This window comes from Anser brachyrhynchus, assembly GCF_964034855.1.
Source record: "Anser brachyrhynchus genome assembly, chromosome: 6".
In the NCBI taxonomy this organism is placed as follows: domain Eukaryota; kingdom Metazoa; phylum Chordata; class Aves; order Anseriformes; family Anatidae; genus Anser; species Anser brachyrhynchus.
The window spans coordinates 27814828-27842548 of NC_137700.1; the positions used below are offsets into that span (position 1 = coordinate 27814828).

At 36.1% G+C, this 27721-nt stretch overlaps 1 protein-coding gene across 1 annotated transcript in view; it reads left to right on the forward strand.

Moving 5' to 3' along the window:
• The window catches only part of TNKS2 (tankyrase 2), a 29078-nt gene extending 7426 nt beyond the window's left edge, over nucleotides 1–21652 (forward strand). The window contains exons 4-27 of the mRNA XM_080596463.1: nucleotides 170–206; nucleotides 523–598; nucleotides 1783–1877; nucleotides 3040–3106; nucleotides 4606–4792; nucleotides 5986–6107; nucleotides 6618–6709; nucleotides 6792–6870; nucleotides 7876–8047; nucleotides 8770–8849; nucleotides 9261–9406; nucleotides 9823–9988; nucleotides 10276–10495; nucleotides 10780–10889; nucleotides 11591–11779; nucleotides 12551–12803; nucleotides 13420–13502; nucleotides 14083–14203; nucleotides 15156–15253; nucleotides 15861–15935; nucleotides 16955–17060; nucleotides 17902–18088; nucleotides 18941–19097; nucleotides 19406–21652. Of these exons, the coding sequence (XP_080452589.1) occupies nucleotides 170–206; nucleotides 523–598; nucleotides 1783–1877; nucleotides 3040–3106; nucleotides 4606–4792; nucleotides 5986–6107; nucleotides 6618–6709; nucleotides 6792–6870; nucleotides 7876–8047; nucleotides 8770–8849; nucleotides 9261–9406; nucleotides 9823–9988; nucleotides 10276–10495; nucleotides 10780–10889; nucleotides 11591–11779; nucleotides 12551–12803; nucleotides 13420–13502; nucleotides 14083–14203; nucleotides 15156–15253; nucleotides 15861–15935; nucleotides 16955–17060; nucleotides 17902–18088; nucleotides 18941–19097; nucleotides 19406–19468 (2981 nt within the window). The 3' untranslated portion in view covers nucleotides 19469–21652. The remainder of the gene's footprint in view (nucleotides 1–169; nucleotides 207–522; nucleotides 599–1782; nucleotides 1878–3039; nucleotides 3107–4605; nucleotides 4793–5985; nucleotides 6108–6617; nucleotides 6710–6791; nucleotides 6871–7875; nucleotides 8048–8769; nucleotides 8850–9260; nucleotides 9407–9822; nucleotides 9989–10275; nucleotides 10496–10779; nucleotides 10890–11590; nucleotides 11780–12550; nucleotides 12804–13419; nucleotides 13503–14082; nucleotides 14204–15155; nucleotides 15254–15860; nucleotides 15936–16954; nucleotides 17061–17901; nucleotides 18089–18940; nucleotides 19098–19405) is intronic.
• Nucleotides 21653–27721: the final 6069 nt, after the last annotated feature.

Genomic DNA, 27721 nt, shown 5'->3' on the forward strand with positions numbered 1-27721 from the left:
GGCCTTATTATCTCATTCATGCGATGCATTCTAGGTAAATACTTCATTGTACTGGTTCAAAACTGGACTGTCAAATTTTGGAAGTCGATAAATAGTAAACTTCAACTTGGAAACTTAACATGTATGGATATTTATTTAACAACTAAAGAAACTCCCTTTTGCCTTCCAGGTGAATACAAGAAAGATGAACTCTTAGAAAGTGCCAGGTATGCATTTTAATGGAAACTTCTGAGGTTTAGTTATTTTCAGAATTGTATGGGGCTTTGTATGTTATGAATATGTTTATTCATGAGCTGGCATTCCATCTAGATACACAGCTTTATCTGTTTCTGTGAATAAAACAACAAAGATAAATACATAAACACATTTTTTTTTTTCGCTTTGCCCTTAATTCTGGCAATCCATAAGTAAATATATAACTTTAGAACAGATCTGCTGAACATTATAACAAGGAAAACATAAAAGCATAAGCTGCTAATAATTGTAACAAAAAGAATGCCTGTTTCATATCTTGTTTTTCAGGAGTGGAAATGAAGAAAAGATGATGTCTCTTCTTACACCGTTAAATGTTAACTGTCATGCAAGTGATGGCAGAAAGGTATTTTTGTTTGAAATTTGATTTAAAAACTTAGTTTCACACTTTTTGACCAGATTTTAAGAATATTTTAACATAGATTCTATTTTGTTTAATATAGGTAGGGAAAAAAGATTGTATATCTCTAGTACCTGTCCGGTGTTTGTTTTTAAACCTTAAAAGGAGTATGTAGGTATTTCCATGTGGGAGCAATAAACACACAGCTCACAGCTTTCAGTTGGAACTTCAGCTTGACCTTCATATCCGCAGTGATAAAGAAGGGAGGTCTTTTCATAGACTCTTACAGTTATGAAGAAATACATGCAGGCCCCTTGCTTGTCATACACCCAAAGCAAGTTATTGTTGCTGTTTCAGAATGAGGTTATTCATCACTTTGGTAGTGGTATTGTTAAAGAACTACTTAAAAACATTCAAAATCTCCATTTTAAAAAAAAATCATACCCTAGACTACCGAAGTTTCAGGTTATTAAATACCTAATTTTGGCATCCTTATTCTTCTTGTTAAATGTGTACACTTTCCCTTAAGTTTTGTCGAAACAAATTTTCCTGTGCAAGGCTTTGTGGTAAGATACTGGGATTTCTGGAATACCTATACATCGCTATTTTCTCAGCTTCTAATTGTGAGACTCATCCTCCTGGAACTGCACAAACTCATTGAGTTGATTGGTTTGTAAATGAAGAGGATAAGATTTTTCTTAGCTAATTTGTAGCTCTGCCCTGACTGGTGTTCTTGAATTCATCGGCTAGAAACAAGTAGAAGCTAGTCAGTGGAGTGGGAGAACTTTTAAAAAAAAAAAAAAAAAAAAGACCTGTCATTTATCAGACATACCTTGTAAAGGCCATGTTAGTAGTTCCCCTTTAGCAAGGGACATAGTTTTTCCCAGCAAAGCTTATAGACAAAACACAAAAACGGATTGTGGGACTCAAATTTGTTAAGAGGGCCTTAATCCCGGAGCATATTAATAATGAAATAAATTCAGGATTTGTGTTATTAGTACTGTAAGAGTAGTCAATAAAGAATAAAAATAATTACCAAATGTCAGATTCAAGCCCTCTGGTGTTTTTTTTTAGTGTTACAAGTATTTTAAGGACTTCAGTAATTAGTCCTGTTAACAAGTCTTGAAAAAAAACAAAAGGAAGAAATTTGATTTTGTGTTACTGATTACTTCTATGTTCTGTTGTTTCAGTCTACTCCTTTACATTTAGCAGCTGGATATAACCGTGTAAAAATAGTACAGCTGTTACTGCAACATGGAGCTGATGTACACGCTAAGGATAAGGGGTAGGTTCATTTTTCCTTTACTCAGAACGAACAGAAAATTCCCAAAATTGAGGTGAGGAATAGTAATAGAATTTCTAAGTCAAGACCATTAATCTTTCTGTCATGACAAAAATATTAAGTTGAGTCATAAGACTTATAAAGCAGGAAAATCTAAATTGAGCTGACCACAGGATATGCTGGCTTTCAGGTATCACTCCTCAGTTTGTCTATTTTATAAATAAAATACTTCAATAAATCACTGAGGAGTCAGCAAATATTTTAAATGTTGGATCAGTCTTAATTTTCTTTGTACATTTAAGTTTCTACTCTTTTTTGCTAAGAGTAATTAAAAATTGAAGATCCGTTTTCCAGAGGTTATGTTTGGACTATGTTTTTAAGTATTTGGTTATTATCTCAGGAAATGTAGCAATCATTTCATATGGATGTGCTGAGTTTATTGACAGTTGCATAAAATATAATGAAAAACTTACTTTTAAAATGTGTATCTGTGTACATTAAAGATTATGGAAAGCAAACTTTCAGTTTTCCTGAGATCACAACTACATAAATAGCTGTCTTATCAGGCATCTTCAAGTGTCCATTTGGTGTTTGAATTCACTTTTGTCATTTCTCCCTTACTAGCCTGCAGTGAAACAATTCATTTTGGGCAATTTCTCACTTCCTTCCAAGACCATTCGGTTTGTGAGAGTATGAAGCTGGCTTTAAAACCATGGTAGCTCTGCTGTTACTACAGAATGTTGTACAGTTACTTAAACGGTAGCCAGTAAGGCTCCTTTAGTTTCCAAGGGAAAAGATAATCTTGCAGCAATGTCCTTACTGAAGAAGGAAGTAACAACTGTCACTCCCGAAAGGTTACTACAGTTAGTCCTTCCTGATTAGGGTTCCAAGTCTCAGAAAAGCACTTTCATTTGCAGTCAGTACAATTTGTTTCTCATCTTCTGGTCATTTTCAGTGTTTAGTGTTCTGAAAAATACTGATGGGTTTTTATGGGTTCTTCCCCAGTTTCTTATTTCCCCTCAACTCTGTTTAAACACCTCAGATGCTGCTTTTTATAAAATGTTCAAGATGCAGTGTAGTGTTATTTGCACTGTTCTAGATATTTTGCATAGTTTGGAATTGAAATAGGAGTACTAAGATAATTTCTCCTTTCTCTCCTGTATAGAGATTTGGTGCCACTTCACAATGCCTGTTCCTATGGTCATTATGAAGTAACAGAGCTTCTAGTAAAGGTTGGTCTTTGAAAAAATTAAAATAGGTTGGATAATATTAAATAAGAACAGTTTACAATAGATCGAAGTTGCATATTTTTCGTTCATTTTCAAAACTTGAAGAATGGATTCCTTTTGCTCTACGTGTTAGTGGTTATCAAGCTAGAGCTGCAGAATCTTCTGTTTGCAAGGAAGCTTTCCCCTTATAAATGTGCTTTCAGTTTTTAACTCTCTTGTCTTCAAAGTTGAATGTTTTACCATCAAGTAAGTACTACTGCTCTCAACCCTTCCACTCTCGCTCATTAAAAAAAGGGGGGAAAGGGAAAAAACAAAACAAAAACTGAACAACATTGTGAATTAAACAATAGAAAAAATACTTCAGAAGACAGTATTAAGGGATTTTCAGAAAGAATACTGATAAAGATTGTGAACAATTTACCATTAAAATGTAATCAGTTTCTTGAGGGAACGAGCATCACAACATAAATTCTTGTCCACCGTTATTCCCCTCACTCCAAAGAAAAGGTAAATCAGCTTTTATAATATAAATGAACTCTTGGAACTGAATTGGCTTATCTGGATTATGTTAAACTCAAAGATAAAGTATGATGCACATTAAACCAGGGGCTTCAAGATGTGCCCTGCAAAAATCTGTGCCACGAATGGATTTTTAGTACTTAAAGGGGGCTTATAAAAAAGGTGGAGAACAACTTTTTACATGCGCCATTTTTTTGTGTGTTTTGTTTTTGCTCCACAGGCCAGTTGTAGGGTGAATCTTTACATCTGTGGCACTAGACATAAAAAGTTACCTATCCACTACTGCATGTCTTAACTGTTAGGCTACAGTTGTAATTCCTATTGGATTTGTGCTCCAGTGAATCTTTGATTATTTTTTGTTAGCACTACAGTGTTAACAGGAGCAATGGGAATGAGCATGTCTGGTCAGACTTGCTTACAAGAAGAACTCACAGTGCCTGGAGAAGAATTATGTAGATATTAAATATCCAAGAGTATTACTTGCAGAACCTTGTACTTAATGTATTGATTCAAGATTGACTTTGAGCGTCTAGTGTCTGTTGGTTAGACATCTTGGCTGGCATTACTCAGGGGTATTTACAGAAAGTGTATTTATCTTAGTACAGGTGTTCACTGTAGACTTATTCTAGAGCAACAAGAAAAAGGAGCTTTTCTGGAGGTGACTCAGAGCAGGTGAATTAGGGTCTTTATCAGATGTGGCCTGTAGCAGAGCTCCTCTCTGATTTTTAGAGAAGAAAGTCTAGAGACCAGCCTGCCTTTGGCTTCTGTGAATACCTTTGAGACACTAGAGGATTAAAAACTGCAGTGTGCTGGAATATTCTGTTACACTGAAAATGAATGTCTGGAGAATGTCTTGGATACAGTTTGCATACAAGCTATGATTTTTATTTTAACAGTCTACTGCATTGAAATGAATGACAGAAGCCTTTTTCTAATAATCTGTTTTTGATGTTGCATCTTTTTTTACCCTTTTCCTTTTCAAGCATGGAGCATGTGTGAATGCAATGGATCTGTGGCAATTCACTCCTCTGCATGAAGCAGCTTCTAAGAACAGGGTGGAAGTTTGTTCTCTTTTGTTAAGTTATGGTGCTGATCCAACACTGTTGAACTGTCACAACAAAAGCACCATTGATTTGGCTCCAACGCCCCAATTAAAAGAACGATTAGCATGTGAGTATAAAGTAAGATCAGTTCTGCAGTTTTAGATTGTAATATGTGCTGAGGTTTCCTGCACAGTGAGCTGCCAGAAATGAGATCTGGAAAATGCTTACAGTTTACAAGTTAATTGTGCAATATTTGGTAGTACATTTCATTGTTTATAATTTGCAACTGTTAGATCTTCTAAACTAGAGGAGATAGAGATTAGATGTTAGGTGGAAATTCTTTACTCAGAGGGTGGTGAGGCACAGGAACAAGTTGTCCAGAGAAACTGAATGCCCCATCCCTGGAGGTGTTCGAGGCCAGGTTGGATGGGGCTTTGGGCAGCGTGATGTAGTAGAAGGTGTCTCTTCCCATGGCAGAGGGCTTGGAACTCGGTGGGCTTTAAGATCCTTTCCAACCCAAGCCATTCTATGATTTTATAATTCTGTATGTAGGTATTTAAAATAATTGTATGGTCGGTTTTACAGTCAAGTGGCTGTGGTGGTTTTTATAGCTTCACTGAACGCACTTTCCCTCACAACCTCGCCAGTGTGCTTTTATTTTCCACACGTAATCCTGTCATTGCATCAAGGCTGTTGAAATACTCATTTTTTATTCCACTATAGTTTGTTGGAAGAAAGAAAAAACAGAATTGTTTAAAACGTGGAATGTGTTTTCAGTATGCCACAATCACCAAAAGTTCAAAGAAATTAATGAAAGGCATAGATTTTATCCAGCGTACTAAATGGGTTGAGAAGAATGCCCTTATTCTGTCTTAGAGTGGACAAATAGTAACTTTCTGGGGTACATTGAAAATAATTGATAAATACTGTGTTTGACTTCACACTGGCAACTAGAAATGGTTTTCCAAAGAGAGGTAACAAGTAAAGTTATCCTTTGACTGGTACATATGCAAAGAGTGGAACATAGAACAGTGGTGAGTGAAATAGATCTTGTTTAGCCAGCGTGGATCTCTCTAGCTTTGGACTGGAAACAAGTGCATTCTTGTTATGTTTTAACTTAGCTAGTAAATTCTGTCAAGTGGTATAGAAGCTTTAAGTCTGAGTTGAAATTTTTGCACCGTGGTCTGCTATGTGGGGAGAAGCCCCTTAAGTGTCCTACCAAGAAATGAAATGAATGTTTTAGCTCAAAGAATCAATATTCTTGATCCTTGTAGAGTTAAGGAATGTAACATCCTGTTATGTATTTATTTCTTTTTAAAGATGAGTTCAAAGGTCACTCCCTGCTACAGGCTGCAAGAGAATCAGATGTAGCTCGTATAAAGAAACATCTTTCTTTGGAGACAGTGAACTTCAAGCACCCTCAAACACATGAAACAGCATTGGTAACGCTTCAGGATTTATTAATTATTTTGTATGTATTGTGGCTGGCCTAAATATAGTAGGCAATAGTTTAGAACTCGTGGTTTCATTGTCAAACAGTGTCATTCTGACCAACCTGGAACATGAAGTGTCCAGTTAAAAAAAAAAAGGGGGGGGGGGGGGGAGGGGGAAGTTGTTTAAGGTTAATGTTAAGACTAATAACTTGCCTGTTTTTTGTAAGTTATCTAAATTACTATTTTTTTTTCTTTTCCGTATAGTAATCTAATTTAAGCAACATCAAGTTACATGTTAGCTTTGTTTGTAAAGCTTTGCTTTCTAGCAGTTAGTGAAGAGGGAATTTTGGAAAATACCAGAGCCCATGTGGAATCTCTTGAATTATAAAGAGAATTATCATTTCTTTTTCTGTTGCCCTTGCACACAACCAACTCTTTACTGCCAGCTGACTAACAAGTAGTAAAACCTTATGTTGGTAGCTAGTTATTAATGCTAAATTTTTTTAATGTGTTTTTCAGCACTGTGCTGCTGCATCTCCATATCCGAAGCGAAAACAAGTGTGTGAATTGCTACTGAGGAAAGGAGCCAACATCAATGAAAAAACAAAAGAGTGAGTGGTTACAAATGAATGCTCCTGTTTGTTTAGAAGATTTTGAAAAATACATTTTAAATTACTCTTCTTTTTTTTAAAGCTTCTTGACTCCTCTGCACGTGGCATCAGAAAAAGCTCATAATGATGTTGTCGAAGTAGTTGTGAAACATGAAGCTAAGGTACAAGTTACTGTTCATACCTTTTGCTTAGGTTTAACTTTTGTATAGGTTTTCATAGCATGAGAATAATTTTGTGAAGTGTCTACTCTGCTATCCGATTTGTTTTGAAAGGTTATATATTTATACACTTAAGACACAGACCGCCAATCAATCTGTCAGTACAGCCCTGCACATTGAGGCATTGTCTTTATTCCTATTTTATAAGTTGTGTGGATATAGTTCTGTTTACTGTTAACTGAAAGCTCACAGAGCATGTTATGTGCCTTATTGTCCAGTAGCAATAATACTCTTCTTTTTTTAAATAAAAATCCATGAACAACAAGAAGTTAGTCTGAACTGTAAAACAGGTAGACTTTGTGATGTTGTGTGTATTAAAAAAAGAGAATGTAGAAAGCAGATACTCTGTCATGCTCTGTAATTTTGGGCTTGAATTGGCTAAATTAGGAGTTGAAGCTTTTCCTTATGGAAATTTGGATACAGCCTGACTGCTGTGAACTTCATAGAGTGATGATCAAAATCCATGGAACAGTATGGAATACAAGTAACCTTTGGGTACATAATTTTAAATTGTTAAATGCATCTTGGTTACCTTGATTGCAGCACATGTGAAGTCTTTAATCTGAAAGACTACTGTTTAGCCAATATAGGCAAAAGCCATTTTATGTACTGGCACAAAGGTTGTCTGTTGCCATGAGAAAAATTTTGGACTACGTCTGTATGTGGTAAAACTGCTGTAACTGTTTGTTCACACTGTGGATCATTCACATGATTCCTAAAAGAGGGCTATTTTTCCTCAGTAAATGCATTTATAACTTTATGAACAGCTTATATTTTAATGTTATCTTCTGAAATGTTGTGACCTTTGAAAATATGCTGAAAATGTTGTTCTAATCAAATTAAGAATACATATGAAGTTCTCCCAGGCTGTAATGAAAAAATACAATAAAAACAATGTTAGAAAAAAAATCTTAATAACGCATTCTCAAGGTTCTGTTTTATTTTTAGGTTAATGCATTGGATAATCTTGGGCAGACCTCTCTTCACAGAGCGGCACATTGTGGTCACCTTCAGACGTGCAGGTTGCTGTTGAGTTCTGGATGTGATCCTTCCATTGTGTCTCTGCAGGGCTTTACAGCCTTACAGATGGGGACTGAAAGTGTGCAACAGCTACTACAAGGTACAATCGATTTATTCAAGATGTACTTAGGAAGCAATGTGAGTTTAACTTGCCATTTCAAGTGCTGCAAGGAATAATAGTGAACGCAAAAAGAAGTACTTTCTACAATAGATAAAAACGGGTTTGGTTTGTGCAGTTCTTATTCTGTAAACACATACACATGAAAAGGTCCTGCTTATAATGATAATGATTAATTATCCATTTATTGATTAATGATTCCATTTAATCTCTAGTGTTCAGGTGCAGATTTTCAGAGGTGCTCAGAATGTTTAATGCTACAGCCACCTGGAATTACTTTTGTAAAAGTCCTGACGTAGGGAGGGTAGAATCTTCTATGTAGGAAATGAGTTTCAAAGAAGTAGTTGTTGTGCATTTGTGAGCAGAGGCAACGGGATATATAGATTTTCATGACTGAGGTTTAGTTATTGTACACACAGGTAAGCTTCTTGTGATAGTCTGATTCTGAATGCTTAATTGGTTCCACAATACTCCTATGTGGGTAGGAAGCAAGGCAACTTTTTAAATACTGTTAGATAATAGCTATGGTTGTACATATTTAAAAAAGAAAAATACGGTAATAATTCTAAAAAAAAAAATTGTCGCTAATTAACTTTTTTCATAAAATCCTTGATTTCTCTTAAATTCATGAAATGCAGAAATGATTTCCTGTCTTAAATTCTTTCAAGTTACGGTTAGGTCGTACAACTTCATTTATTTTGCAGAAGGTATCCCATTAGGTAATTCAGATGCAGATCGACAGTTGCTGGAGGCTGCAAAAGCTGGAGATGTGGATACTGTAAAAGTAAGTTTAAAGCTGTCCTAAAAATAATTGGGAATTATATGCCAAACTATAATTTCTAAAAATAAGCAGTACTAAAACAGCAGATCAACAGCCCTTCACTGACTGTTTTAGAGTTAGGATTCTTGTCATCTGTAGTTTTCTGCAATACAAAGGTTTTAGGTCAAAATGTAATGTTCACCACCTCCTAAAAGTTGTATTCTGTTCTTACATAAAAACTGGAAATAAGTCACAGGTGTGGATTTGGGAGAAGGGGGGTAATTGTTTTTTCATGGGAATGAAAAGTAAAGTTGTTATGTAAAAATAAACTTTAATGGAACTATTTTTCAAAATCAGATGTATAACAACATTTATTACTAAAAGTGTTCCTACATTACGTATAGTGATGTATATTTTGTCTGTTGGGTTTCACAGAAACTATGTACGGTTCAAAGTGTGAACTGCAGGGATATTGAAGGCCGTCAGTCTACACCACTTCATTTTGCAGCTGGATATAATAGGGTATCTGTTGTTGAATATCTTCTTCAGCATGGAGCTGATGTGCATGCAAAAGATAAGGGGTAAATACTCAAATTTATTATATATTTTCATGGCAATTGTAACTGATGGTATCTGACAGTTCTGATTATTGCTAGCTGATATGCATCCCGTTTTTCTTCAGATGCTTATTTGTTCTCAGGGACAGGTCTGTTACAATGGAACTGTTCAGAATATCCAGAAAAAAATTTTTGCAGTACTTGAGAGTAGTGTTAAAAATTTTATACCTTGTGTTTTTAGCTTTCTTCAGTGCTACTGCTGATGCCATTTATACTACTTTGGCAGCAGATATTCCTACTGTATTAGACTACAGTGGAAAATCTAAATTAAAAAAGGGAGGGGGAAGGGTTATGGTTTAAGGTACATTGTGTTTTAGGTTTGTATCTCTTTGTGAAAAAAAATTTAATTTTTTAAGGTAACTTTTAACATTTTCTTCCAGCGGACTCGTCCCTTTACATAATGCTTGTTCATATGGTCATTATGAAGTTGCAGAACTGCTCGTTAAACATGGTGCAGTTGTCAATGTAGCTGATTTGTGGAAATTCACTCCCTTGCATGAAGCTGCAGCGAAAGGAAAATATGAGATATGCAAACTCCTATTGCAGGTATTACGCATGCTGGGGGAGATTACTTTCTCTTCTTTTCTGTTGAGCCTGAAATATGATTGTACTTCTTTGAGAAGTTGGCTTGTGGTTTCTAAATGACCGTAGGTAAACATTTTCAGTAGAAGGAATGCTATTTGCAAGTATGTTGTTCTTTATCACAATGTGTGGAAGGCTCTCTGAAAGAGTCAAGTGTATGTCAGAATAATTGTTCAGTAAGGCATAAAATACGTAAGATGCAAAATGTTTATTCTGTTCATGTACTTACCATCTGGTTTTGATGTGCACAGCATGGAGCTGACCCCACAAAGAAAAACAGAGATGGAAATACTCCTTTAGACCTTGTTAAAGATGGCGATACTGATATTCAGGACCTACTTAGAGGAGATGCAGCGCTACTAGATGCTGCTAAGAAAGGTTGTTTGGCCCGGGTTAAAAAGCTGTGTTCACCTGACAACGTCAACTGTCGGGACACGCAAGGACGGCATTCAACACCACTACATTTAGCAGGTCAGCGTTTCGTTTAACTGATTGGATTGGAGTTAGTAGTTACTGTCTGAGCTTACTATGTGTAAGCAAGTTTAAAAGTTTAGCCTCAAGCTAGAGGAATATGTATTTCTTTTTTTATTTAGAAAAAAAGTCCTTAATTTAGTATTTTATGCATATATTTCCAGTTCTCTCTAGCCCAAGAGTGTCCTTTATTGCTTATTGAAAGAAGTTTAATTTCTCTGTAGCTTGTTGAAGGAGTTTTTAAAGGTTTATTGTATTTATTCTGTCCTTTTAAAACTTTCCAGCTGGTTACAACAATTTGGAGGTTGCAGAGTACCTGTTACAGCATGGAGCAGATGTGAATGCACAGGATAAAGGAGGTTTGATTCCTCTGCATAATGCTGCATCTTATGGGGTAAATGTCTCGGACTTTCATGTGATTTATTTTCCTAAAAAAAAAAAATCTTTGACAGTATAATGAGCCAATACTCTAGAAAGCTTTTGTTATCGAGTTGTAATATAATCTTCTTTGCAAAAAAGTAATTCAGTCGTAATAAGCTCATTGTTATAAGTGAGGGCTTCTTTGAATTTGTAAAGTAAAGGTCTGAATTGCCAGAGCTGAGTTTTCTGAACATGAACGCTTGCAAGGCCAGCAGACTGAAAGGTTCTCCACAAAACATATTTCCATACCTGTGCTGATTAGATCTTATCCACAAGATCTTACTTTCTCTTCTCTGGCTGGTGTTGAGACAATAGTTGTGTATCAGGATCTTTGTGTTTGGATCAAGTCTTCAAGCAAAGCAGCTGGAGTACTTTCCAAACCAGAAATTGGTTTGGAAAACCAGGCGCTTTTCCCTTAGGTTCCCCTGGGCTTGGAATTCTGTTGTAGTCTCTTCTTTTTCGCAAGAGAAGAAATCCTAACTTTTTTTTATTGGAATATAATAAAATAAGTCAGGAAGAAAACACCTTGTTTTAAAACTTTTTATAGTAATTGCAAAGTAAATGCATTCTAATAAAAATTCAGAATGATGATTACAGAGAAGTATCAGTAAAAGTTCTGAGTTAGCTTAATACACTGTATTACCTTGGAATTTAACAGGTGGCTTTATTTTTCAGCATGTAGATGTAGCAGCTTTACTTATAAAGTATAACGCATGTGTGAATGCGACGGACAAATGGGCTTTCACACCTTTGCATGAAGCAGCCCAGAAAGGAAGGACACAGCTTTGTGCCCTGTTACTGGCACATGGGGCTGATCCTACGCTGAAAAACCAGGAAGGACAAACACCTTTAGACCTGGTCACAGTAAGTCATGCGGCTCTTTTTGGGGAATCTGTATTTACCTTCTGCTTGTGGCAGCTCTTATTAAAACTATCCTTTTAAAATACACTAATGGGGGAATTTCTGCAGGGTTTAAAATGCTGTGGGTTTTCTAATTTTATATGTGCCTGGTAGGGAAAGTCAGTAGAGCCTTTTTAATCCTTTAGATATCTTGTTCAAGACTTATTTCAAAATGGAGTGGAGAGAAAAAAACACAAAAGGAGTTTGTACTTATAGGTTGATGCTCTTACTTCAGTACTTAAATTTTGACAAATACAGAAGTTGTGGCAATCAAATGTAAGCAAACTTTGTAGCAACATAAATTTAGGAAACTATCTGGTGGTGAAGTTCTCGATGTGTTTTTCCCCCCAAATATTATAATACAATCCAAAGCTACACTCGAGTAACTCCGTTTTATTTTGTAAATTCTGGTTGGCAGTAGAAACTTTTGCTAGATTTTCCTAGAAAATGGATCTTATTTAGCTGTCCCTAAGGTTTTTGTTTTAAGAAATACTGAAGTCATAACTGTTTGTCTTATTACAGTTTGTATTTTTAAACATTTTACAATTTCATTCGTGCTATTAGCACAAAAGGCTGTTTGCAAACTGCATTGTAAAATGTATACGTGTTCCAGTATGCAGTTATCTGTATTTCAGTATACTTAGGAATAAGTCTGGAATAATTATAATGCATTCTAGGAAAAACAACTGTGTAAAAATGTTCCTATGTTTTAATAAATTGTCTTCTCATATTTAGGCAGACGATGTCAGCGCATTATTGACAGCAGCAATGCCTCCTTCTGCCTTACCATCTTGCTACAAACCTCAGGTTATAAGTGTGTCTCAGACTACGGGCTCTACAGCTGATTCCCTGTCTTCTGTTCCATCCAGTCCATCCAGTCTGTCTGCTGCAAGTAGTCTTGACAATTTGTCTGGTAGTTTTTCTGAACTTCCATCTGTTGTTGGTACAAACAGCTCAGAGGGAGCTACTGTTCTGGAGAAAAAAGAAGGTGAGGCTTAGTTTCTACCATATGATAGAAAGAATACGTGTGTGAAGTTTCCCATAGATACATACAGTTACTGTGACTTACAGTATACAATATCCCTGTTCCTTAAGATGTCATTAACGAAGAGCAGATGTCTGAAATCTTGTACAAGATTTTTAGTACTTTCCCCTTCCAGAAGATCTTTTAAAAAAGGCTCCTTTTCCTCTGAACGGACTCAAAATGGTGAATTGTGTTTTAAAAGAGAAGTCAGATGAAGCTTAGCTCTATACCAAGCTGTGTTTTACTACAAACTTGATCCAGTTTCCAAGAGGTTACTGTCAAATCAGATATCCTGAAATGGTTACTTCTACAGCATGTTAGTTCTGAAAATATTTGTTGTTGTAGCATGCGTTTCTGGTACCTAGTTAGTTGCTTACCTTTTAGAGGTATGCATACACACTGTATGTATGTGCACAGATGTTAGCGTTAGCACCATTGGTTAGTGACACAAATATTTATTTCCAATCTTCACAAGACCAGGAATTTCTGTATCTCCCATTATTGCCACAGACAGCGCAAGATGTATATACTTATATAATACATACACGAACGTATGTTCTGAGTTTTTCTTCATATCCAGTTTCAGGTGTAGATTTTAGCATAAATCAGTTTGTGCGGAACCTTGGCCTCGAACATCTTATTGACATATTTGAGAGAGAACAGGTAAGTAGACACACTTATGTCCAGATGCTCACCTAGAAAGCAAGGGAATAAATACTGACCGGTTAGAATAGTGTAATGAGACAAATTTAAAATGAGTCAATGCTTCAACTTGAAATAGAAGGAAGGAAAAGGTTGTAACTGTTTTTTTTACTTACTATATAATGCATATGTATATTAACATATGTAATACATATCCTTATTTAAAAAAAAAAATGGGGACAAGTGCCTGTATCAGTTTGAGAGTATAGGCATGTTTCCTTTCAGTGGTATAAGCAGTGAAGTTAAATAAGTAGTTGGTGTCGATGGGTAATTCCTGTTTATTTCCCGATCAGAAACGTGATCCTTGCTAGCAATACCAGTTGCTCAGTTGTAGTTTGTAGCATATTTATTTGAAGACAAAAGTTTGGAGAAAGTAGTTGAGTCAAAGCCAAGGACAAGAATAATACACTAAAGTCTCCAGCGTGTGTATTCTTTTTTTATAGTTTTGCCTCAGTTTTTGAGGTATATTTTTTACTGTCATTGGCAGCTGTGCTGTTCTGTTTATGCTGTTGTACAAATACAGATGTTGCTCTCATTCTAGATAACACTGGATGTGTTGGTTGAAATGGGACACAAAGAATTGAAGGAAATTGGAATTAATGCTTATGGCCATAGGCACAAAATCATTAAAGGAGTTGAAAGACTGATTTCTGGACAGCAAGGTATATACTTGTTTCAAATTATTATGCAACACTGCTTTTACAGAATCTATTTTTATAAATAGTTTAATCATAAATTATATCTGGTTAAAAATGGTAATAAAACTTGTCCTAAAATGACACTTTAAATGATAAGAATGTCTTCTGACTTGAAGCGTGGCGGCTTTTATTTGTGCTATGAAGAACCGTAAATCTTGACTTTCAGGTCTTGTCCCTTTTTTAAAAAAATATTTGTTATCACCATTTTGTGTTTAGTTTCTTAGGTAATGTGTGGATCTAGAGCGAAGCGATTATAAGGTTTTTGAGGTAGGGAGTACAGTAGCATGGTTTGTGGTAGGGACTATATTTAGCTGTTACGTTAGGTTCTGTGATTGTGTTTCTTTTCTCAGAAAGCCCACTGAATTCTTCTGTACTCTTTTCTTTTAAGATACAGTTGATGCATTGATATGTTTCCAGTAAACCAAAATTAGCATAACCTGCTGTGATCAACAGCTTCAGCTTGTAGTGAATTTCATGCTGAAGCCTCTTTATTTATGCAGCACTGAAGTGGTTATTCTTATGTAGGCGATGATCGATCAGTATCCACAGATAAATGGATGTAATTGTTGTTCTGCATTCAAACCCAGCTGCTATGCTTCTGATGGCATTTATAGTGTATGTGTGGTAACGTATGGGTAGAAATTATAAACAGAGATTTTGAAAAAGTTTGTTTGAAACTAATGAAATGATTCGAGGGATGGCACTTAGACATGCATAGCAACTTACATGCTTGATGGTAAATAAAAGGCAATTAAAATCATTGATAACATTTTGCCTTTCTTCCTAGCAAAACTATTCATCCTTTAAGCTGAGTTTTGAGAAAACAGTTTCTTTAAGAAGAAAATTCTTACTGTTTATCATTCTAAATGAATCTTAAAGCAGTTTCTGAAAGTGTTATGTTTTGTTATATTCACAGGACTTAACCCATACCTGACCCTAAATACTTCCAGTAGTGGAACTATTCTCATAGATCTTTCCTCTGAAGATAAGGAATTTCAATCAGTAGAAGAGGAGGTATGCTTCTCTTTGTACCTTCATAATATTTTTGGGTTTTCTACCAAAGGTACAGACAAAGGAGTACTGATGGACAATTTAGCAGTGAGATAGACATTTCTAAGCATAAAAAGAGAAACTTACATAAGGATACTTCAAATTTCCATCTTTCTTGACAGCACTGCTATTACATCCATGCTTGTGAGATACATGTTTTTTTTTTTCTTCCTAACGTTATTGCAAGTCATGTTTTTAAAACCTTCTACTATATGGAAGGGTTCTTTGGATATAATATAAATTCTATGCTATCAATTGCTGGCCTGTCAAGACATAGGTTTAAGTCACTTCCTTCCAAACTGTAGTAATCACACCAGGCAGAATTTTGAAGAAACAATGCTCTAAACAGAATAACAGCACTCTCTCAATTTGAAATTTAGTCCATACTCAAGATACATTACCAAAAAAAAAAAATCGTAAAATCTGTTTATGTGCATCCACACAATCTGGCATTATTTAACACACAGTCGCTGTCTGAAAATTTCAATAATTTGTTCTTCCGATTATATGAAAGTGTGAAAGATGTGTGTTCTGAAGCAAAGTGACCATCCTTAAAATTCTCAATCTTCAGATGCAGAGTACTGTCCGAGAGCATAGAGATGGAGGACATGCTGGTGGAGTCTTCAATAGATACAACATTTTAAAGGTAACTGTCATATTTTTCATAACTAATGGTTACATCCTCAGTGTTTTGGCTGAAAATATCCTTAACTTGTCCATAAAATGTTCTACATATATTTATTTATTGAATTTCGTAAGAGATATGCCATTCTGAGCTATGCATAGGGAAAACAATCTTTCAGGGAAATTCAAATAATAAACAGTTTTCCCATATAGTCTTTTATTAAAAAGTTTTATGAGAATTTGACATAGAAGGACATCACAGAAAACTGTATGTTTTTTGAAGAAAAAGACGGAAGGTTTCATAGGAAACAAAAGATTGATTCTGTTGAGGAAATGTCAGGGAGAAACAGGAAGCAAAAAGTGAAAGCAAAACTTCTGAAGCATGGAAGTACGGGGACCTATTATGGCTTGATTTAAGACCAAGGAAGTTTAGAACAACAGAAAGTAGACAACCTTGCTTTAAATAATTTATTGGAATTCTAGTTCGCATTTTCTCCAGAAGAAATGGTCATTTTCATTAAAATATCTTTTTAATTTGTAAGTACAAGTTCTATGCTAAACTGATATTACACTTTGCACAGTAAAATAGGTGGGCTGTATCTACACGCATAATGCTTTGCCAGTGCCCAGCATACCTGTGCTTAGAGAGCATTATTTACTTCCTCTGAAAAGTATTCTAGAAGTCTTCATGGAAGAGTCTTCTTTATTTACTAGATGATCTTTTTACTGGTGTTTTTTATCAAGCTATTTTTGGAGGGATACCGAAGTAGAATTGTGACTAAACCTGCTAAATATAAATTAAGTAGTATTGCTTAAGATGTTTAAAATAATTGACTCTTAGTTAAGCATTCAGTTACAGTTTACTTGGTGTTATGTTAGAACAATCAACATTGTATATTAGAGAATCCCTGTGTTTCACTGAGTTCTAAGGAAAGCAGTATTGTTTAGGTGTCAATTTAGAGTAAGTACTGTGGTATAACATCTGTTAAGTAAACACGAATTTTCAATTTTGAGGTGGAAATTATTTTTTCACTGTTTCAGATTCAGAAAGTGTGCAACAAAAAGCTATGGGAAAGATATACTCACAGGAGGAAAGAGGTCTCTGAAGAGAATCATAACCATGCTAATGAAAGGATGCTGTTTCATGGTGAGATACTGAAATGCACCTTTATGTACTTGTTTAACCATCAGCACTGTTTGGTGGAGGGTTTCTTTTGGCCCAAACAGTAATTTTTCCCACTGAATATAGGCACTAGATTTTGCACAAGTTTTATACAAATGTGTTTGTCAACAGTGACATGTAATGTACTGGATCCTTCTTCTGAAACTTTCACTTCCTTGTCTCTCCATGAAGGGGACTTTGAAGTTCTAAGTAAAAACATACTAGCAACTACGAATGGGGAACAAGGGGTGTGCCTTTGTAGTTTGTCCTGACATGCAAATTAAATAGGTCCAAAATGCATCCTTACAATGAAAACTTCATAGTTCCAACATAACTGGCAATTGTGAGTAAATAAAAAGTGAAACAGAAAAACACTGAAGAGGCAAACAGAATAACAATCTCTTCTCCTTTAGATAGTTACTGCAGAGTTTTGATTGGAGTACATTCAATGTTTTATTGCTTTTTAAATGCAGTTTACTTAGTAGAAGAAGATGGGATTTGTGTAACAATATAATCCCAGAATCTTGGTTAGGATGAAGCTATGCTGAAGGGAGTGAAGATTCACTGAGCATTCTCTTACAGGAGGAGTTGCCTTAAACATTATCTTTTATAAATATCTCTTTAAAAATGTACACCCAACAACTCCTGTTCTTTGTATAACATCTCTAGCAAACGGGTAGGGTAAACTGGAGCTCAGAATTTCTGCAGATTGATTTCCTTGTGTGTGTGGAAATGCTGTATCAAAAAAAAGCTGGGGAACAGATGGTAGAATTGTTGTACATATCTCCATGTATTGTACTTCAAATGTTTTGCTTCCTTCTCTTAGGGTCCCCATTTGTGAATGCGATCATTCACAAAGGCTTTGATGAGAGACATGCCTATATAGGTGGCATGTTTGGAGCTGGGATTTATTTTGCTGAAAATTCTTCCAAAAGCAATCAGTATGTCTATGGGATTGGAGGTGGCACTGGATGTCCAATTCACAAAGATAGATCTTGTTATGTTTGCCATAGGTAAGTTACGGTCTTTTACACAAAAGAATCCAAATTTGCATTAGCATGTTATGTTACAGACAGTCAAGTCAGAAAATTATGTGAAGAAATATTTCTTGGGTAACGAAACCTCAGCACTCACTATATGCTGAGCCTAACAGAGTATCAGAAAACTTTGATAATTGTCTTAGAGAACCTTTAACTATCTTTGGTGCATTTAACCAAGTCTTTGCCCTTAACTCAGTGTAAAAATTAGAGGTAGGTAGCCTTGAGAGTGAGGAGGAGATCTGTTAGCTGCTTCCGTGAAATATGTGGCAATATCAGTGTTTAGTCCACTTGATTGCCTGTTACAGAGAAAGGAAAATCTCTGTAATACTCAGATACTGTATTTCTTTGAAGAGAATGCACATTGTAACAGTCATCCCTCCATGTCACTGCTGCTTCAGACACTGAAATACAGGCATGGATTTATAGAATCTCTACCACTAGCTAAGTTCTTAAATCCTTTAGATTTAAGAGTCTTTGCCCCTTTTCACTTCATATTACTTAGCATTTTCTGGTACTCTGAAATAAAGAGATGATCTTCTAGAGTTACAGAGGATGTCAGTCTAGTCAAGGTTTGTAGAGTTTTGAATAAGAAGTTTTACTAATTTGCCTTTTATGAAGGGTTTGAAAGCCAAGAGTTTTGCCTGAGCATAGCAAAATGGTACCTAACATTGGTCTACAAAAACTGAGATTAAATTGGCATTATATTAGAACATATCTAAAGAAATAAGTACCTTTGATCTGTTTTTTTCCTTAAATAAAAACATTAGAACTTGTCGGTAGGTTATGCAAGGTATTCTATTTTGACATTTGTTCACTTTAACACAGGCAATTGCTGTTCTGTCGTGTAACACTGGGCAAGTCTTTCCTGCAGTTCAGTGCTATGAAAATGGCTCATTCTCCCCCTGGACATCACTCAGTTACTGGGCGACCCAGTGTAAATGGACTGGCATTAGCAGAATATGTCATTTACAGAGGGGAGCAGGTATGTTGATTTTGGAGTTGTTTTTTCAGACATCTTTTTAAAAGGCATGAGATATGGGTGTTTTTTCCCCTTATTTTTGAGGTGCTAGGACTTGTTTTTCTCATGAAACAAACTCCAGCTGTGGTTGAAGGTGAAAGGGTCTTTGTTGCCTGAATACTCCAGGCATTTTACCTTTGACATCTTGCCTTTTTTCTTTTGCCTTTTTTCTTTTTTTTTTTTTTTTTACTTTTTTCCTGCCCTCTGGATACATTTTCTGGCAAACATTCCAAATTTAATCATAATAATGAATGTATGTGTTGCTCTTTCAGGCTTATCCAGAATACTTGATTACTTACCAGATTATGAAACCTGAAGTCACCACTGAAGCTTAAGACAAATTACTTGTGGGAAACCATCAGACTTGGTTATGAAGATACCAGTGGCTGCCATCCTGTTAATTACAATGAGTTGTTGAAAAACAGGTGGTGTGGTAGCAAATGTGAACAAAATCTACCATTTTTGACTTGATAAAGCTTTAATAATGTATAGTACGTTTTTCTAAAATTTCAAAAATGTCCTCTTTTTCAGCACTTTAACAGATACCATTCCAGGCATAAACTGCAATTTGCCTGTACTAAATTATAAACAAAAATTAACTTTAAAACAATGGTTTTATACAATACTACATTGAAATTTAACAGAAATTGTAATGCTCTATACAGGAACTCATTTTACTAATACTGTGTTCTTTAAAACACTGCATTTACACTGAAAATGTTTTCATTTGTAAAACTGTAAATAAGAGCTTTTGTACTAGCTTGGTATTTATTTACATTGCTTTGTAATATAAGTGTTTTAGAACTGCAACCTTGTAAAAAAAAAAAAAGTTTTTTCCAAATGTTGGTTTGCTCATCTCTTTCCTCATGCACAATAGATTTAAAAAGCCAGTTTTCAGGGTTTAACACTTATTTGGGAGGGAAAAAGTAAGATTTATCTGAAGAAGTTTAGAAATAGCCAACTAGATTAAATACTCATTTTTTTTCTGTATTTTTATTTATAGAATATACATTCCTGAGAATGGTGGGCTATGAAAATATTCCAGCTGAATACTAAACTGTCTTTTCCACCTACTTACTAGAGTTTCATATTTTATTTCTATAAAATGTCTTCAAAAGTTTTTTATTTAACTATAGCTTTAGTTCATCTGTATCCTCATTTCAAGGCTAGTAGACCTTGCAAGTTAGTTTTAGTAAATTATTTTCTTTGAATGTAGTTGGAATATTAACCTCAAGGAGGTCTGTCTTGAGTTCCCCTTGCTTACATTTAAGCCAGGAAGTTAAATAGTTCATTTCTAATGTGAGGGCTGGCAGCTTGGCCTTTTTGTATGATTATTTTGGTAAATTAATCTATTTGTTGGTGCCCTCAGGATATGAGTATTGCGAGGTGGAAATGCTAAAAACCACCCTGTCATCCCCTATGTTTCTTCCACGCTAATGTTCAAGCTGCAGTTGAAGCACTTGCAGAGTCGTTGTTTACCTGCAGTGCTTTTGGCTGAGTGAAACTGATCAGGGTGCAAAATTCTGGTCCCTTGTGCTTGGCCAGCTGGACGAGGAGCGTGTAAGTGGGATGAGCAGCTATTCCGTGGTGACAGCTGCCTACGGTAGCCCTGTTGAGACCACTTGTATGGAAGAAGAGTGCAAAAGGTATCACCCCCGGTTCAAGACACGTTCGGGGTTATTGAATGCGCTGATCAGTGTGCAGTCAGCCCTGTCATTGCTCTCTCATGTATTCTACTTCTGTTCCATATGCAGTTTTTACCTACATATTTCAAAAATATGTAAATAAAAATTAGAGTTCACTTGGGTTTAAAGTGGTTAGGAGTCTACTTGTCTGTTTCAGTTGTCTTATATTTCTACATACAGGACGCTGTCCCAGAAGACAAGTTGTTTGCTGGCCACATTATCATACCATGGTTTTAAATGTAGTAACTGGTCAAGATAATGAAAACGTCTTGCTGATGTGGTGATTATGTGATTATGCTCTATGTAAAAATGTACTGAACCTTACCCAGTTGTGTGGGGAATCTGAATAATAAGATTGCATAACTTAACTCTTGCAGAAAGTAATATTGGCTATGAATAAAAGAGGCTTTGATTTTTAGGTACTTTCTCCCAGCATGTTGCCTGTTCCTTTGGTATAGTAATGCTGGAATTGGTGTTCATGCAAAATCTGTTAAGTATGTTTAAAACTCTTTATTATTGCTAAAATGCTTCATTCTCTATGAATGATCACTTAATGTCTTGTAAAGTATTGTGGTATGATAGATTTAAGTGGTACCACAACGCTGGTTTTGTCTGTTTGGGGATTTTTGAGCTTTCTTTTCTTTTTTGCATGACATACCTTGCACTCTGAAGATGGAAGCTGTAATGATTTGATAATATTGACTGTTGAGGTGAATCTTTAATCTCTTGTGCAATTAGTTCTGCTTTACTCATCCTGAAGTGTCTTTACATGTACTGTATAACATTCCATATTCATTTAACACTAAATAAATTTAATTCACTGGTTTTCTGGTAGCGTGGGAGTAATTACAGATGTAAAACGTCAACCCATTGTTTTGAATGTAAGCATGAAAAAAAAATTAACAAACTACATCATTAGAGGGGAAATTAATTGCATTAAATAGAGAATTTTTAATGTGGATGGAAAAAATGTAAATACTGTGGAAACTTGTCGTTTGGTATATAGCTAGCTAACAGCTTTAGCTACCAGTCCAAACTTACTAATAGGTTTGCTGTGCATTTAAAACTCCATTATCTGGTCCAAACCTGAAAGAAAACTGCCTAAAGTTGGTTCTGTAAAATGAACAATAGCCTGAAAATTCTGACCTTTCAGATGACTGTATAGGTAGCAGTCTGATACGTAAATGAGCAATGACAAAAGAACTGTTTAGATCACTTGCAGTATGGTAATAAGTAAATAGCTTTATTTCAGTAAGACCACGTATTCTGGTTTTGGAAACCTTCTACCATAGGAATAGAAGATTTAAGCAGATATGAGCACTAGAGGGCAGGAAAGTCAATCTTTAGTAAGACTGAAGGTGATGAAATTCTTTAAGATGTGGTGGGAGTGCAATTTCAAATAAAATCTACCTATGTAGGTTGTTATTTAAAGGAGGAAAAAAAAAAAGTAAAATTAGCTTTTCATTTGCATTTTTAAAGTAATTAGTATAAAAACAACTGCTTCCACTAAGGGAATAACTGTGTATAAAAGGAGTTGCTCCTGTTTTTTTTACCCTGCACTTCCTCATTAAACATCATGCTCTGTGTGTGTATACATACGCATGTGGATATACGAGTACACACATGGTTGTTCTCTCTTTTCGTTCACTAAGAACGCGCAAAAAAAGGTGACGTGCCCAGCAGGTCGCTGGTGTCAGTGGGTGTCCATTTGCCCTTCTGCTTTTCTCCTCAATTTAATGATAATAAATCAGTTTATCTCTTTTGCTGGAAAAAAATAACAGAATTGTAGCGGTAGCTTGCCTTCTGCCTGTAGTATAAAGGCTTGATTTGTATTCCTCTAATGCAGTAGTACAGCACAGAGTGCTTTCTCTCCCTCAGTTAACTGGCAAATCAAGCGGCCATCTCTCCCCCGCTGGCTCTTGGAGCTGTGTGCTTCCTGCACCCCTGAAGCTGCAGTAGGTGATAATGGTGTCAGTGAGGGAAGTGCTAGAGCTGAGGGTGTGGAGGGAGGCCTCCTCCAGCAGGTGTAAGCAGTGGTATGCTTCTGAGAGGTTCAAGGGCTTCTTCACTCTGCCTGTGCCTCACTACTTGGTCAAAAAAAAAAGCTGCAGGCAGCTAGAACAGAGTGCAAGATAAAAAGCAAAAGCATGTGGAAGACTGGTTTGGAGTTAATGTTCTGCTCTAAAAAGGGGCAAGCTTGGTAACTGACAGAAGACAGGAGAGGAAAATACTAATAACCTTTAAAAGAATACAAATTATAAGAGTACTGTAAAGTTAGGGTTGCATATCCCATTTTGAGTTAAAGCAGCAAACGAATGTTCGTTATGTACATGTAGATGTTACGGGGATTTCAAGATAGCTACCTATTCTTGATAACACAAATACTTTGGAGGAGAAAGTTGCAGCCAATTCAAAACACTAATGATAGACCTGGGAAATAAAGTGTGCAAGAGCAAGAAATGAAGTTTGAAAGCTGAAGGCATATGTCCTATACATGTGTTCTTAAAAACATTGCTTTTGAGCATTATCAGAGACAAGCCAAATGCCAATCAAAAAACCACCGTGGATCATACCAGTAAATAAAAGTACCACATTAAATTGTCTGCCTGGGGGTGTCACGCAGCCAGAAAAGGGGAAGAAGGAGGTGGAGGTCAGAAGCCTCTTTCCACCTCTCTGTGATCTTGATAAAATTGCTGAATCTAGTTAGCTACCCTAAGAGGAGGATGCAGTACAACTGAAGTATGTTTCAGCCCAGGTTTTAATGGGGGGAAGCAGAGGGGATTGGGGTGCTTTCTTATGCAGTGCATGCTGACATTGCACAGCAAGTGTGCACTGACAGCTTGGTACACACTAGCAGAGTTTTTGAGTTTGGACCGTTAGGAGTTTCAGAAAGTGGTGGCATTTACAAACCTTAATGCGTAATGTCGATGTAGCAAATTAAAATGCCCTAATGCCTAGAAATGTGTAATTGAGAGTTTCTATAGTTGAAGCAGCTTGGTGTCAGCTGATAATGCCGCTTACAGGGCTGGGGCGGTGCGTGTCGCAAAGGATTAGTATGGAACCGTGAAGCTAACACCAAGCCTGAGAAACAAACGGGGAAAAGCAGTCTGTTACGTCTGGGTTAGTGTTGTATGGCTTTACGTTTTCTAGGTGCTTTCTAGATTTGGAATCATTTCACAACAAGGCAGTTACTCAGTTTTGTGAGGCATTGGGTATGGTAGATCCATAGACAGAAAGACGTGGGTTCTTACTAGCCCGGTAAGGAAGCAGGTAAATATCGATTAAGCAGGAAAATGAGACTGATATGTAAGTAGAACTGGAGTAATGTGAACAGAGGAAAAAAATGGATTTTGTTGAAAAAAATAAGGGGAAAATCAATTTGTGTGATATTTATGAGCCAGCTGAGGAGAATATTGCATCTAATAGCTACTAATTATTGTAGTCAAAGTGGAAGCTGATATAAGTTACAGCAATTATTGTTTTATTTAATGATTAAATGAACTACCAAGCAGTCTAAAAGTGTCATCTTTAATTAAATAAATCTGTGTATGATGAGCAATGCCTGATGAATAGTGCTTGGAAGTATTTTACTGATTCACTGCAATCATGTAATAGAAGAAATTAGATTTGGTTTTGAATCAAAGGGCTTCCTGAAGGAGAGACTTTCATTTTGAGTAATAAATAATCATGATAGTGCACCTGCTTTCATAAAGCAAAGTCTAATTCAGGACTTAGGGGTAAGGACTGGGAGAACTTATAGGATGTTACTGAAAAGCAAAGATTAATAGATAAAGGGAAAATTATATAAGTAAGGAGAGTTTCACAAATAGCATAGTCCTAGTAATAACATGAGGCTTCTGTGTAAATGTGTTATTTAAAACAAAGATTCAAAACCTAGTAATCAGAGAAATAAATCTGACTTCATAATAAACGGACTAATGAATGATAAAGCTTATTTCAAAAGATAAGGAATGTGAAAACACAGTAGAAGCTGCTGAAAAGAGAAGTTCACCTACCTCTGCCACAGCTCTGCGAAGAGAGCAGGTTAGCGCATTCCTGGTGAAATGGATTGCTAAAGATGCAGAACAGGCAGACCTTGAAGAAAAATCAGGGTTAAAAACAGCTGGGGGGAGGACAGGCACGCAGAGAGAGAAAGTGGACTGAGCATCTCTGAGAGTGGTAACAGATACATCATCAACACAGGAGGTCTGGTGTACTGGAAGATCTGAAACTGGCTACACAAAATTAGGATGAAAGACAGTGTCTTGATAATCAGGCAAAAATAAGAGAAAACTGCTGCTATTAATGTTGGAGAAGTCAGGTTGCTGAATTTCTAAAATATATATATATATATAAATAATGAAAAAAAAAATAAAATGAGCCTTTGATCCAAAGCCCTATTCATATATGCCTTGTTAATGTTCAAAATATCTTTAAAAACCTCCGAGCATTTGTATAGTCAGACTTGAAATGGAGCAGCAGGTTGATGGCAGAGGTGTGGGCCTGATTCTAGCATGTGCAGGGCAGACCAGTCCCGAGGTGGAGTTCTAATTGGAGTAATCCATTATGGACAGGACTGCATAAAATATAAATAAAATAATAAAATAAATAAATAAATAAATAGAAATATGCTCTCTTTATGTAATTGTGGATTTGATCATATTGCAAAGCACTCCCTCTCTTCTGAAATACCATCTGCTTTTAGAAGCATGCTTAATCAATAACATAGGAAACAAGATGTTTTTAAAATGCAAGAAAGAAAATAGAAATTTCACACTTGGACCAATTAAAAAGAATATTTCACATTTAATATAAATAGATTTATTCAGGGACAGGCTTTAAAACCAGTCTGGATAATTTTATATATAAAAGTGCCAGGTATGTTACTGTACAGAAGTAGTCCTTTAGAAATACTGAAATCATGAAAATAATTGGCAAGAAATGTGAAAATCTTGTACACGTTGCCACTGTTAGTAGCCAAGGCCCCATAAAAATGGTCTGTAATCAAATAGTTTGGCATTTACATACATGCCTGCTTTCTGTCTTCTGAGCCATCCCCATTCCCAGACAATGCCAGCTTTTCAGTAAAGGAGTTTAACACAATGCGTGAGTTAAATATTTCGTATATCATGCTTTGGTTATGTTTACTTCTGTGAAAAGAACAAGGAGTAATGATACAATGTTGTACAATTAATAGCTTAAATACTGTTTATTGTGTAATAGGGTGCATTATTATGTATTACAGATGTTTTATTGCAATATCAATAAATAACATATTTTCATTTAAAAAAATAAAAATACTGCATAATATGTCTCCTTCACTGGACTGATTTTAAAGTACAGATTTTGGAGAGTTTGTGGTTCAGCATCTTTAACCTCCTGAAATACTCTTAAAAATAGTGGGTTTGGGCTTGCTGACCTACTTACTAGTTTTAGTATAATGAATGAACTCATACTGGTAAGGATGATGAAATCCCATGTATTTGCCTAAGAATTTCAGTATTTTCAGAAAAAAAAAATCATCAGAACTATATTTATACCTACCCTGATTTAGCAGTACAGCTATTTTAAGGCTGGAACAGTTTAACTGGAACAGTTGGCTCCTCAAACTCAGGCACAATTCACTTGTCCCTTCTGTATCTAATTCCGGAGGTAAAATGTAACCAGGATTTCCCAAGAAATTCATGATATATGTCCTTTAGTTTAAAAACTTCATTCAGATTTTTTTTTTTCATAACGCATTTTCTCTTTTGACCAGTGGAATTACTTTATTTATTTGGACTCAATGATCTTTGCAGGCCCTTTCGAACTGCACTGTTCTAGCTCCAATTTAACTGTGCCTACCTAAAGAAAAAAAATATAAGCACTGCTGTGTTGTTATTAATTTTCCCCTACATTGAGATCAGAATAGGATTTTAGCTTTTGGTACTACAGGGAAAAAGCCATACATCTATCTTGTCTATACTTTTACTTCCTCAACCAAGCTTTTGCCACCAGGAGGGGGGACAAGGCTCAGGAGGCCGGACGATCCACCCGTGCCTTTCCCCCAGCAATAACAAGGGGCCCCGATCACATTTTCCATCGTCAGTGCTCTGGGTAGCTCCAGAGAACCCCGCTGTCAAAGACGTCACCAAAGCGCATCGCAGCCTGTGTGCGTCTGGCAGGCACGTGGTGTCGTTGGCGGCCTTGTGCACCCTCTCACTCGTGACGGACCGCAGGGACTTGCTGGCCTAAAAGCCAAAACGTCTCATTTCCAGGTCTGTCCTGCTATGGACACCACACCCGATCTGAAGAAGAGCGAGAAGTCTGCTCCGTGTGGTTGGAGGTTTGTGATCTAAAAATATTTCAGTGATGGTTTGGATGGCTCATGACAGGAATGTACGTGTCCTAAGTAAACAGTAATTTCCATGAGGGCCTCTGTACCTATAGGTGTCAGACAACCCAAGATCACTTTCAGTGCTGGAAATTCTTCCATTTCTCTACAGCATTCCCTATACTTTTGACTGGTTTCTTTTTCAGGCCAAACTGCGTAATATGGTGATTCACTCCAGAGTTCTGTGATAGCCTCAATATCCACAGAGAAGCTGAAGGGCATTTCAGCTTAAATGGCAGGAAGATTTATCCAGCTTACTCCTAGGTAAGAACTTCACACAAAAATACCTGATGTTGTTCTTTAATGTACACCTGTAAAAGCAAAATGAATTAATTTGGGTCAATACTAAAGAACCTAAATTGCAATGGGCCATTTTCAACCTTGTATTTGAGAAGAATAAGAGCATGTATATATTTCTAGAGGCCTTTTATTTTTAAAAACTGTGCTTGCTCTGAAGTAGGATATTTCCGTTCTCGATGTTAAAAGTATGAGAGTAAGATCACACCATAATAAAAGCTGTTTGGTATTTT